Source organism: Musca autumnalis, unplaced genomic scaffold (assembly GCF_047663935.1).
Source record: "Musca autumnalis isolate F117 unplaced genomic scaffold, ASM4766393v1 scaffold_5, whole genome shotgun sequence".
Taxonomy (NCBI): Eukaryota; Metazoa; Arthropoda; class Insecta; order Diptera; family Muscidae; genus Musca; species Musca autumnalis.
In genome coordinates this window covers 189,681,433-189,695,679 of record NW_027412088.1, presented here as the reverse complement: position 1 = coordinate 189,695,679, position 14,247 = coordinate 189,681,433, and the positions used below count along the sequence as shown (strand labels likewise).

The 14,247-nt window shown below is 40.2% G+C and overlaps 1 protein-coding gene across 1 annotated transcript; it reads right to left on the bottom strand.

Annotated features, from left to right (window-relative positions):
* Nucleotides 1-1,089: 1,089 nt before the first annotated feature.
* On the bottom strand, nt 1,090-9,737 carry LOC141386885 (uncharacterized). Its single transcript, XM_073955786.1, has 4 exons — nt 9,498-9,737; nt 1,920-2,895; nt 1,715-1,819; nt 1,090-1,640 (listed from the first exon to the last, which is right to left on the bottom strand). Exons 1-4 carry the CDS (start codon nt 9,735-9,737, stop codon nt 1,090-1,092), a joined length of 1,872 nt encoding a protein of 623 aa, XP_073811887.1.
* Nucleotides 9,738-14,247: the final 4,510 nt, after the last annotated feature.

The following is a 14,247-nucleotide window of genomic DNA, read 5'->3' as shown; positions in this document are numbered from 1 at the left end:
AAATGGTCTTAGGAAGCACCCTTTTATAGAGAAATGGTCTTAGGAAGCACCCTTTTATAGAGAAATGGTCTTAGTAAGCACCCTTTCTTCAAGAAAGGGTCTTAGGAAGCACCCGTTATTCACGAAAGGGCCTTAGGAAGCACCCTTTCTTTAAGAAGGGGTCTCAGGAAGGATCCTTTCTTCAAGACAGGGTCTTAGGAAGCACCTTTTATTTAAGAAAGAGTCTTAGGAAGCAGCATTTTTTTAAGAAAGGGTCTTAGGAAGCACCCGTTCTTCGCAAAAGGGTCTTAGGAAACACCCTTTCTTTAAGAAAGGATCTTAGGAAGCAGCCTTTCTTCAAGAAAGGGTCTTGGGAAGCACCCTTCCTTCAAGAAATGGTCTCAGGAAGCTCCCTTTCTTCAAGAAAGGGTCTTAGGAAGCACTCTTTCTTCAAGAAATCAGACTTTCTTCAAGAAAGGGTATTGGGAAGCACCCTTTCTTCAAGAAGGGTCTCAGGAAGAACACTATCTTCAAGAAAGGTCCTCAGGAAGCTCTCTTTCTTCAAGAAAGGGTCTAAGGAAGCACCCTTTCTTCCAGAAAGAGTCTTAGGAAGCAGCCTTTCTACAGGAAAGAGTTTTAGGAAGTACCCTTTCTTCATGAAAGGGTCTGGGGAAGGCCCACTTCTTCTAGAAAGGGTCTTGGGAAGCACCCTTTCTTCAGAAAGTGTCTTGGGAAGCACCCTTTCTTCAAGAAAGGGTCTGGGGAAGACCCATTTCTTCAGGAAAGGGTCTTAGGAAACACTCTTTCATCAAGAAAGGTTCTTAGGTAACAACCTTTTCTTAGGAAGCACCATTTTCTTCAAGAATGGGTCTTAGGAAATACCTTTTCAATAGAGGGTCTTGGGAATCATCCTTTCTTCATGAAAGGTCTTCAGAACAGTCGCAGAAGAGTTGACTCTGCTTCAACTCTTGTCTACGAAGAGTTCACACTCCTCTATGAGAAATGTTTCCACTCTTCTATGGAAGGAGATGTTTCCATTATAACCACAACTCACCCCAAAACTATGCATCACACAATTATTACACATTTACTCTCCTCTCTCTTCCTCCTTTATTTCACACAATATTGAGCATCCAATGACTTAGTTCGTATCCATTTCAAGTGTGAAGCCACCCTTGTGTTCACCGAAGGCTGATTTGAGGCACAGGCAAAACCATAGCTGACAATACCCACAGCATAAAGACGTGCACCGCGTAAATAAAGAGCCCCTCCAGAATCATATTGACAGGTATCCCTCCCCGGGGTGTAGGTACAAAAAGCTCCAGCTGGCAAATATTGTATAAGCTTTTGGCAACTTTCACGAGATATAACATCGAGGGTAGTTTTCAGCAGCACCGAAGATTGTTGTCCGCCAAAGGAGGTGGTACCCCAGCCAGCAGTTTCAACACGTTGACCCGGTACGGGTGCTTTACGATGTCCTCCTGGGCCTATTACGGGTAAAAATGGCAAACAGGCAGGTCCCACAAAACGATTGTAGGCGATGCTTGTGTGGGTCTTTAACAAAGCAATGTCATTGTGGACCCTGGACGCAGTGGAACGATAAAATTCATGAATGAAAATGTAGGCAATGTCGTGGTAGCGGGTGTAGGTGGATTCCAGGACTGAAAAGAAGTGGGTGAGGAAGAAAGATTATAAAATTTTAAATGACTCCCATTCTGCTCTATGGAGTCCTTACCTGTTGAGGTGTCAAGTTCTCCCACCACCGCTTGCAGCAATTCTGCCCGACTAGTCTCCGGTGTCACATAACAATGGGCAGCCGATAGTAAATAACGATGATGAACTGAAAAGGAAAGCAAAGAAAGAAGATTTTGTTCACATCTTTTTGACACCTTTGAACCGAAAAACAAAAACAAAATGAAAACATTCATTCCCAAACTCACTTATGGCTGCACCACAAAAAATCCTTTGAGTTTTTTTGGCCATGATACCGGCCATTGCCGGAAACTCATCCAATCCTGCTGCACCTGATGCTCCCACAATCCTAGTAGATGAACCCCAGCCACAGTCACAGGGAGGTTGTATAACCTCCACCAAACAAGAAAATGATCCCCCACCTTCCAAGCTACGCAGCACCATCTGAGGTTTAGGGGTGGAGGTCTGTGACGTCAAGAAGCCACTTGACTGGTGGTAATCTTGACCAACAATAACTTTGGCCACACGTTTAGAGGAAATCTTAGGAATGTCGATTGAGCCATTACGCCACGTGCTGGCCGGCAGGATATCATAGCTGAAATTTAAAACACTTGTTGTTGGAGCAGTCGATGATGATGTAGACGATGCCAAGGAAACTCCATCAAAGGCATGTGTGTCGACTTTGTTTGACAACAAGGCAACCACATAAGCAAACGAATTGCTAACATTTTTTTCATTCTTTACCTTCAATGGTGAAGGAGTTGTTGAGGAAGTTGTCCGGGTAGTAGTCAACGTCGTCATCGGCATTGTCCTTGTCGTAGTCATACTACTCAATAAAGTACTACTTCTTGTGGTTGTTTCTGTTTTAGTAGATACTCTTCTTGGGGTAGTCACTTGAAGTGGTTTTTTTGTTGTCGTCGTCGAAGTGTTGGCTTTTGTTTTTGTCTTCTTTGTCGTCGTCGTTGTTGTTTTGTTGGGTGTCTTAGTTGTTTTTATTCTAGTTTTCGTTTCCTTTATTTTCTCCGCCTGTTCAGCTTCTTTAAGAACATTGACTAGGGTTCTTTTGTTCGGTGGAGTTGAAATATAGGAAAACACGGCACGATTAAGGAAACTGGTCCTCTCCATTTGACCCTTTCCGCAAAAGTACTCGGAACCGGTGAGGAGTTCACTTCCCTCGCTATTGAAATAGAAGACCTCATTGACACATTGTGATGAGGAAGAGATCTGTAAAGAGGAAGGATAAGGAGGTGAAAATTTAAAGATATATGGAATACTTTAAGACCTGGATCGTAGCAAGAGATTATCTAAAAGAGGAATAATAGGGAAGTAAAACTTTAAGGGCACATGGAATACTCAAAGTTGTAACATTGATAATAGGTAGAGATTTTCTAGACTTGAAAAGTATTTCAGATTATATGGAAAGGCAAAAGGAGCATATTATTGAATATAACATATGTTTTTGTTATGAACGCCTAAAAGCATGCAACGGAGATACGACATATAATTATAAAATTTTCCTTATTACAAAAGGATATAAGATTTGCAACAATGAATAAGTAGGCTTTGTCGGCAGTCAAGTAACCTCATCTTATGCATACATACATATATTTCCACAACATCCCCGAAGGGACAAGGGAGACTTCTTTCATATCAATGAAATTTGAGCTACTTTTCATCGCCGAGCCCGATCGACTTGTAGAGAAGTTTTTCATGACTGGAATACTCAGTAAATGCAAGCCAACATTAGTCTGGGGGGAATTGCCACCGTCGAAAATGATCTGGTTAGGGTTTGAATCGCAGACCTTCTGAGTAAAACGCAGTCTACACAAATGGAGTGCATCTCCCTTCGTAATAATTACAAGAACTTTCGGGCTCTTATCGACAGAAGTTTGGAATATGAAATTATAGCTTTGTAACAGAGACCACAAAGGCAACCTGTAGCAAAAACGTGGACTTAACAGCGAGATGGATGAAGGTGGGTCTCTAACTAATGAGCCATTTCTGGGCCCATATCTCGAGAAGTATTGGCCTACCCTTGTTGGGTTGCCGTCTTGATCAACACGATGCAAGAAGTGGCCTTAAACTGTTTTAAAGGAGGAAGTGCAAGAAGAAGTGGACCGACATGATCCACTGTATTTAATTTTTGAAGTCATTCATATCGATAGTTATCGGGCCAACCAGCATTTGTAATTGCCCACCATATGATTTTTTTTTAAATTTACGAACAATTTAATCAGGAAGCATGGTATTGTCCACGAAAAAATGTCATAGTTGTTATCCGAACCACTAGCACTTTCTTTAGTAACAATTTTTACAAATCTTCGAAGGTAAGGAGGTAGCCGAAGGAGTTGTCCTAAATAGGAATATGATTTAAGTTCAAGAATCTCATATAGACCTTCCTGGAATTTTTTGAAAAAATATATTGCAATCGACAACGGTCCGCTAAAATCCTCCTGTCAATTCGTAAGTTATCGTCTTCTTCAGTTGTTGTTGTAGCAGCTACTACACATATATTCAGTTGATACAGCTTTAATATTCACAACGTAAGTGCTTATATTTTCGACTATCTAGACTCCGACGATAATTTCTTTAGGGAGACCTATCTTGTTTTATCCCCTACAAAGTAATTCGTGTCATTCTTCAATTCTGGACGACAAAAATAAACCGAGAACTTGATATATTCATCGGAGACTGGCTTATGCCCACAGTTAGTAATCCAAAATACTGGGGGCAGTCTTCGATAATCTCCTCCACTTCTCATCACACCCTACCTACATATGTATAAAAACAAGAAAGTAAAGTCCTAAAGGTTTGTGATAACGAAACATTGGTTGCGGCGTACAAAGCCATCGGTTGTTCCTTCAGTTAAATATTCAGCTCCAGTCTGGACTTTCTTCCTCAGCGACACACAATGGAGAAATTTGCAAACAACCCAGAAGAATGTGCTACGCGTTGCAACAGGTTGTGTCCAAATGTACAGTGTGGATCACCTTCATGAGCAGGATGCTGTCAGTCAAACAGTTACGGCTGGCATCCTATCTGCCTTTTAATTCCAGTCATTACACTGTGATGGAAGATCCATCCCCACGACACATCCGTCAGGACTTCAGATGCTATTGTGGAAGCATCCAAGACGATTATCGGATGCCAACCGATTTTCCATAGCGAACGCTATATCCCAAGCCATAAATGACTATAGATGCAATAAAGTGGACTGTGAGCTGCAACTTTCTTGGTAAACATGTTCCATTCTGCTACAACTTCGGTCCACGTATATCAATGTTATCAATTCCTGTAACCTATTTTACTTAATACCTTAAACACGTGCCCTTCCTGCCATCAGAGCCCTTCGCAATTGTTCCATTACCCATCTAATACAACAAATCTATGTTTAGATTTGTGATCTAAACCAAGTGATGTGGCGCAGGCTCTCCGGCTCTCCATATTCAACTCCATGCCCACAAATAATTAACACATTTTTTCCTTTCCCTTTCTATTTTTTCATTATATTCTTCAAGAAGGAACCCTTAATTTCAGCCGAACAGCAAAACATGTATTCTATAATCCAAGTTCAGAAATGCGGCAGACTTGATGCGATTAGTCCATACTGAAACATTAGTTAGGTGAGTTGGCTTAAAAGAGCAATTGAACAGGCGCAGTTTATTATGCTGACCCTTACTGCATGCTGGGAAGATGTTCTAAGTTATGCCATCCATCCTGATCCAGTAAAAATTGAGGCAAATGCACCAACCCGAACTTAGTCTCGCCAAAACAATTCTCGTTTGTCTCTGCAGCTATAGTTCTTCTCCTGCCAAGGATGCTGCATTATATTCGAGGACGGTATTCATACATTAGGCTCTTATAGCCTCCGCGACTGCATCAGTATGAATACCACTTCACCCTGCGTGATATGCCTGTTAATCTAGAGGATATCTTGCGTACCTTTGGTCTTCTCTCTCTCTCTCTCCAACTATATTATGAAGATCTTTCCTAACATGCCTCGGCGATGGGTACTTTGGATGGTTTTTATTATGCCACCCAAGCATATACTGCATCTACGACATCTTGTTGTGCCAAAGCACCGGTAAGTTCTTAACATTCTTATGTTAATGGCCCACTGAAGGCATGAAGGGACACACAGTTGCAGTTCTTTACAAGTTTATCTATCAGTCATGTTAGTTGGTGATATTGATTTGTTCTTCTATGAGAAGACCTTCAGCTCTTCTACGGGCACACTTTCAGCTCTTCTAGGGGAACACATTCAGCTCTTTAATGAGAAGACCTCCAGCTCTTCTATGAGAAGACCTCCTGCTCTTCTGTGAGAAGGCCTTCAGATATTCTGTGAGAAGACTTTCAGCTCTTCAGTGAAAAGACCTTCAGCCAGTGTTGCCGAATTTGCTGATTTATCGTCATTTTGACGATTTTTTGGCACAAAATTGAAAAATGACGATTTGACGATTTTATGGTCCGAAATGGCGATTTTTCATCTATGCCAGAAATGCATGAAATAAAAGACGATAACTACATTTTGACCAAAGTTTCACGAAAGATTTTAAGGAAAGCAATGTTCCAAACTCGATTTTTGAGCTTTTTAATGTTTTATAGCAATTTCCAGACGGATTGGCTATATTTAGGCACATATCTGGCATATCTAGGCACAGGTATTTCATAGTTTTTGCCCCACATTCAAATTACATGAGCTGAAAATTTTCGTTTAGTTTTGGTAATGGATGAAAATCTTCCTTAAAAGTTTTCTAGATAAAATGTTACTTATATATATTTTGTTATAAAAAATATGAGCCCAGCTTTATTAACTTCCTACAAATGCCCTCTTTAATCTGTCAGCCAGTTTTGAATGAAAATTTTTATCGATTTTCGACTGCCCAACAACCAAAATGTACGTGTACGGACAAATATGGACAGTTACACTGTCAAGCAAGCGATATTTGAGCTAAGCTACCATTTAAAATGACAATGTGTACCCAGCTTTACCATACTGCATTGCTTCAAATCGATAACCATAGGAAAACTATCATCTTCTGAAAGCTGTATTTATAGCAGTATTTAAGTGATATTGGGTTAGATTTATTGCTGTGGATTGTATATCTTATGTTGTCAGTCTCATTCACAAAAATAGCAGCGAAAAATCGCATTAAACGGTAACCAAACCGAGTTTTGGACCATGTTGACGATTTTTTGACGATTTTTCAAATATTGTTGACAATTTGACGATTTTTTTTGACGATTTCTGATCAAAAACTGTCGGCAACGCTGCCTTCAGCTCTTTTGTGAGATGACTTTCAGATCTTCTGTGAGTGTACTCTATTACATGGTCAACAAGTGGAAAGTTCTCTCCAAGACGAGGAAGTATTCTATATTTCTATGAGAAGGTACAGTCAGTCATAGAAAAGAAGATCAACTTTCTTTTTTAAGATCTTCTGTTCTTCTTTGGAAAGTCCTTCTGATATGTTATGATAAGATATTATTTACTAGAAGACCATCTGATCGTCTAAAGACCTCTAGCTTACTATGGCCAATTGTTCTCCGTAAAATATACCTTATTGTATATTGAAACAATTTTTTCCCAAAATACGTATGTATTTAGGGGGTTTTAAAAAATTTAGGCGTTTGAACCGACAAAAATGTTGATTAGGATTAAAGATCAAAAGTTTTGCGGAGGAGATACTAAAAGGAATGGATCGACATTGACCGACATTGACCGTTATGGAAGTGGATCTCCAGCCACAACATATGGTGTCATAGGGGGTTTTTACACTCTTCGGGCTGTTTGCTCAAGAAGTATGGACTTGCCCTTAAAAAAACTTTTAATATCGTAATTGAGGCAGCGACTTCAAGTTGCTTCAACAAAAATCAAAGTGATCCGATATCAGGTCTTAAAGTGAACTTATCCGAAATTTTGTGTGGGAGGTACCGGATGGAGTGGACAAGCATAGTTCATATTAGAACCTGATCTATATCTGGTAGATATATTAGGATGTGTAAAGTATAGACCAATTCGGCCACTCCCTTCAGGAGTTACCGTACGAACAATGTTTCCGAAAATTTTTGAACCTTTGTTGGGGAAGTACCTGAAGGAGTGGACCGATATTGCTTATATTCAAACTTAAACTATGTTTGAACAAAATATTACTAAGGCCATATTTTGGACCGAATCGGCAGATCCGTTCGAGAGTTATCTTGCGCTCCAACCACCTCACAGGGTGTCGTAGGGGTTTTTTGCAACTTTCATGCTATTTTCTCAGGAAGTATGGACTTGCCCCTGATGAAACTTGTACCGTCGTATGGAGGGCAGTGAATACAAGTTGCTAAAACAAAAATCAAAGCGATTCGAGAGATGGGCCTAAACTAAACTTTTCCGAAATTTTGTGTCGGGGGTAACCGAAGGAGTGGACCTATTTTGGACCGAATCGGCAGATCCGTTCGAGAGTTATCTTGCGCTCCAACCACCTCACAGGGTGTCGTAGGGGTTTTTTTGCAACTTTCATGCTATTTTCTCAGGAAGTATGGACTTGCCCCTGATGAAACTTGTACCGTCGTATGGAGGGCAGTGAATACAAGTTGCTAAAACAAAAATCAAAGCGATTCGAGAGATGGGCCTAAACTAAACTTTTCCGAAATTTGGTGTCGGGGGTAACCGAAGGAGTGGACCTATTGAGACCATATTGGAACCTCATATTACTCTGGTAGAAGGTTTACGCTAGACAAAGTATGGACCAAATCGGTAACTCCCTTCAAGAGTTATCGTGCGCACAAACTTTCCGAACATTTTCGAACTTTTGTGGGGGAGGTACAGGAAGGAGTGGACCGATGTAGCTCATCTTCGAACTTAAACTAAGTTTGGGCAAAATATCGGTTCATCCGTTCGAGAGTTATCGTGCGCTCCAGCCAGCAGGACAGACAGACAGATGGACGGACATGGCTATATCGACTCCAAATTGTCTGAAACATATTTCGTCCAAGCATACTTGGGGTCTAAAACCATTATTTCGATGAGGCAAATTTTTTATCGTATCAAAGTGTATATACCCTCCTTAGCCTAAAGGCTGAGGGTATAAAAAGTACGAAATTTTATAGGAAGACACATTGCGATGACGTCTGACATTCCATGAAAAGGTATTTGCTAATCTTGTCGGTTTCTCAACGACAAATTTCTGATCTGTTACGAGAAGTTATAATTTACCAAAACGTGCACCTACGCTCAGATTTTTCTTTTAATTTTTTGCGGTAAACTTTTCTCGCCTATATTTTGATTAGTTGGTTTTTTTTTCGTTCAAGGACATCAATCACATCTTGTTGATGAATTTTACACATCGTGTCTCAAATCATAATTAAATTTCCAGAGGACTTACTGTAATTGTTTAATCAATTGAGAGTAAAATGACATACAATCTCCCAATAGCTCCCAATCAAATCATTCTCTATTTGGTATTGAAATAAACATTCATTGAATGTCAGAGTTGTTTGAAATATTTTCCTTCTGTCTCCACTATTCAGCTGGGCCTCCCCCTGCATACGACGGAGCCTTCCAGCATGTTTGTGGGAACATATGTATATTTAAGAAAGAAAATAAAAACCAACCTATCCTTAATGGCGCCCAATAGTTGCTCTGGTAATTATGAATAAATAATTTATATTTCTAATAATAATGGCAAAATAATTAAATAAACTATATAAATAAATTATATTCAATGATTATAAAAACGCTTTATAACCAATTCAATTCCTTAATGGCGCCCAATCAAATCATTGTTCATTTGGTATTTGAAATAAAAAGAGTCATTTGAAAAATTTCCTCGCATTCTCACCGTATTCAGTTTAATGTCACATTTAAATTTCAAAGCATAATCCTCGGGAGCCACCACGGTATAACGACACGAAGTACCAATTGGATAGTCACCGGGATAATATGGTGAGTTAATATACAGCTTATCACCGGCTTTCATGTTTATGCGATGATTGCATTGCTCGAATAAGGCACCAACATGATCACAAATTGCAAATAAGGAGCACAAAATCAGGGGAAATAAATTTAAATGGGATAACATTTTTTGTAGTGATTTTTTTAATTTTTAAATATTTTTATTCCAATATTATTATTCCAATATTGGGGTTTTAAGCTTCACATTGAAAGTCTTTGTTAACTATTTTAAAGTTTTTTAATTTCACTTTCCAAAAAATTGATTTATTTTAAACTTTCTTCTTTCACTTCTCTACACCGACTGAATTCTGTTTCTATTTCCAAAAGACCTGAATTGAAGTTCAACTTCAATTTGTTTTCTTTCTTGTTGTTGGTGTGTGAGTGTTTCTTTTACTCATCTACGAATTCGACCTCCTCCTCGAAGCTTTAAAAAAATCTATGTTAGGTGTCTGCTTCATATCTTGAAAACAATGATTGATTTCAAATCAACGCGGATTTTTTGTTTTGTTTCGTTTTTTTATGTTTTCTTCCCAATTTCATTATCACGTGAATTGGCTTCAACGTTGTAGAAGGTTTTGGTTTTTGGAAACATGTTTTGTGAAATTCCCTCTCCCTGTGTTTTGATGTAGTTTTTCGCAGCTTCTATTTTTTGTTTTGTTTGTTATGACTTCAAGCTACTGAAACCTGTGCACCAGACCGGCATCTTTAAGCCGCGACGCTTGTTAAGAAGTTAAAGTTGTAACGTAATGTGTGTGTTTGACTGACAGTTATGAGTTACGGTAAGTTAACACCTTGTTATAACTGAGGTAGTGGCTATGGCCACCCACCGGTGGCATTTATGTGGCTCGGTAAAGTGTTGAGTCATATGAGGTAATTACAGCAGAACTTAATTTTTTGGGTAAAGAAAGAATTAAGGGGAGACTATATTGGCCTACTATTGAAGTCTAGCAGAAAATAGCAAGGAGATCTTAACGCAAATATTAACATTTCATTTCAAAAAAATGTCTTTAAAAATCTACATTTGATGGCTTGGGAACCCTTACAAAAGTTTTCTTTAAAAATCCACGCTTGTTGGTTTGGGGACCCTTACAAAACTTGTCTTTAAAAATCCACGCTTGTTGGCCTACGGACCCTTACAAACCTTGTCTTTAAAAATTCACGCTTGTTGGCTTGGAGACCCTTACAAAAGTTTTCTTTAAAAATCCACGCTTGTTGGTTTGGGGACCCTTACAAAACTTGGGTTGGGTTTAAAAATCCACGCTTGTTGGTTTGGGGACCCTTACAAAACTTGGGTTGGGTTTAAAAATCCACGCTTGTTGGTTTGGGGACCCTTACAAAACTTGGGTTGGGTTTAAAAATCCACGCTTGTTGGTTTGGGGACCCTTACAAAACTTGGGTTGGGTTTAAAAATCCACGCTTGTTGGTTTGGGGACCCTTACAAAACTTGGGTTGGGTTTAAAAATCCACGCTTGTTGGTTTGGGGACCCTTACAAAACTTGGGTTGGGTTTAAAAATCCACGCTTGTTGGTTTGGGGACCCTTACAAAACTTGGGTTGGGTTTAAAAATCCACGCTTGTTGGTTTGGGGACCCTTACAAAACTTGGGTTGGGTTTAAAAATCCACGCTTGTTGGTTTGGGGACCCTTACAAAACTTGGGTTGGGTTTAAAAATCCACGCTTGTTGGTTTGGGGACCCTTACAAAACTTGGGTTCGGTTTAAAAATCCACGCTTGTTGGTTTGGGGACCCTTACAAAACTTGGGTTGGGTTTAAAAATCCACGCTTGTTGGTTTGGGGACCCTTACAAAACTTGGGTTGGGTTTAAAAATCCACGCTTGTTGGTTTGGGGACCCTTACAAAACTTGGGTTGGGTTTAAAAATCCACGCTTGTTGGTTTGGGGACCCTTACAAAACTTGGGTTGGGTTTAAAAATCCACGCTTGTTGGTTTGGGGACCCTTACAAAACTTGGGTTGGGTTTAAAAATCCACGCTTGTTGGTTTGGGGACCCTTACAAAACTTGGGTTTACAAATCCACGCTTGTTGGCTTGGAGACCCTTACAAAACTTGGGTTGGGTTTAAAAATCCACGCTTGTTGGTTTGGGGACCCTTACAAAACTTGGGTTTACAAATCCACGCTTGTTGGCTTGGAGACCCTTAGAAAACTTTTCTTTAAAAATCCACGCTTGTTGGCTTGGGGACCCTTACAAGACTTGTCTTTAAAAATCCACGTTTGTTGGCCTACTGACCCTTGAACAAATTGTCTTTCAAAATCCACGCTTGTTGGCTTGGGGACCCTTACAAGACTTGTCTTTAAAAATCCACGTTTGTTGGCCTACTGACCCTTGAACAAATTGTCTTTCAAAATCCACGCTTGTTGGCTTGGGGACCCTTACAAGACTTGTCTTTAAAAATCCACGTTTGTTGGCCTACTGACCCTTGAACAAATTGTCTTTCAAAATCCACGCTTGTTGGCTTGGGGACCCTTACAAGACTTGTCTTTAAAAATCCACGTTTGTTGGCCTACTGACCCTTGAACAAATTGTCTTTAAAAATCCACGCTTGTTGGCCTACGGACCCTTGAACAAATTGTCTTTAAAAATCCACGCTTGTTGGCCTACGGACCCTTGAACAAATTGTCTTTAAAAATCCACGCTTGTTGGCCTACGGACCCTTGAACAAATTGTCTTTAAAAATCCACGCTTGTTGGCCTACGGACCCTTGAACAAATTGTCTTTAAAAATCCACGCTTGTTGGCCTACGGACCCTTGAACAAATTGTCTTTAAAAATCCACGCTTGTTGGCCTACGGACCCTTGAACAAATTGTCTTTAAAAATCCACGCTTGTTGGCCTACGGACCCTTGAACAAATTGTCTTTAAAAATCCACGCTTGTTGGCCTACGGACCCTTGAACAAATTGTCTTTAAAAATCCACGCTTGTTGGCCTACGGACCCTTGAACAAATTGTCTTTAAAAATCCACGCTTGTTGGCCTACGGACCCTTGAACAAATTGTCTTTAAAAATCCACGCTTGTTGGCCTACGGACCCTTGAACAAATTGTCTTTAAAAATCCACGCTTGTTGGCCTACGGACCCTTGAACAAATTGTCTTTAAAAATCCACGCTTGTTGGCCTACGGACCCTTGAACAAATTGTCTTTAAAAATCCACGCTTGTTGGCCTACGGACCCTTGAACAAATTGTCTTTAAAAATCCACGCTTGTTGGCCTACGGACCCTTGAACAAATTGTCTTTAAAAATCCACGCTTGTTGGCCTACGGACCCTTGAACAAATTGTCTTTAAAAATCCACGCTTGTTGGCCTACGGACCCTTGAACAAATTGTCTTTAAAAATCCACGCTTGTTGGCCTACGGACCCTTGAACAAATTGTCTTTAAAAATCCACGCTTGTTGGCCTACGGACCCTTGAACAAATTGTCTTTAAAAATCCACGCTTGTTGGCCTACGGACCCTTGAACAAATTGTCTTTAAAAATCCACGCTTGTTGGCCTACGGACCCTTGAACAAATTGTCTTTAAAAATCCACGCTTGTTGGCCTACGGACCCTTGAACAAATTGTCTTTAAAAATCCACGCTTGTTGGCCTACGGACCCTTGAACAAATTGTCTTTAAAAATCCACGCTTGTTGGCCTACGGACCCTTGAACAAATTGTCTTTAAAAATCCACGCTTGTTGGCCTACGGACCCTTGAACAAATTGTCTTTAAAAATCCACGCTTGTTGGCCTACGGACCCTTGAACAAATTGTCTTTAAAAATCCACGCTTGTTGGCCTACGGACCCTTGAACAAATTGTCTTTAAAAATCCACGCTTGTTGGCCTACGGACCCTTGAACAAATTGTCTTTAAAAATCCACGCTTGTTGGCCTACGGACCCTTGAACAAATTGTCTTTAAAAATCCACGCTTGTTGGCCTACGGACCCTTGAACAAATTGTCTTTAAAAATCCACGCTTGTTGGCCTACGGACCCTTGAACAAATTGTCTTTAAAAATCCACGCTTGTTGGCCTACGGACCCTTGAACAAATTGTCTTTAAAAATCCACGCTTGTTGGCCTACGGACCCTTGAACAAATTGTCTTTAAAAATCCACGCTTGTTGGCCTACGGACCCTTGAACAAATTGTCTTTAAAAATCCACGCTTGTTGGCCTACGGACCCTTGAACAAATTGTCTTTAAAAATCCACGCTTGTTGGCCTACGGACCCTTGAACAAATTGTCTTTAAAAATCCACGCTTGTTGGCCTACGGACCCTTGAACAAATTGTCTTTAAAAATCCACGCTTGTTGGCCTACGGACCCTTGAACAAATTGTCTTTAAAAATCCACGCTTGTTGGCCTACGGACCCTTGAACAAATTGTCTTTAAAAATCCACGCTTGTTGGCCTACGGACCCTTGAACAAATTGTCTTTAAAAATCCACGCTTGTTGGCCTACGGACCCTTGAACAAATTGTCTTTAAAAATCCACGCTTGTTGGCCTACGGACCCTTGAACAAATTGTCTTTAAAAATCCACGCTTGTTGGCCTACGGACCCTTGAACAAATTGTCTTTAAAAATCCACGCTTGTTGGCCTACGGACCCTTGAACAAATTGTCTTTAAAAATCCACGCTTGTTGGCCTA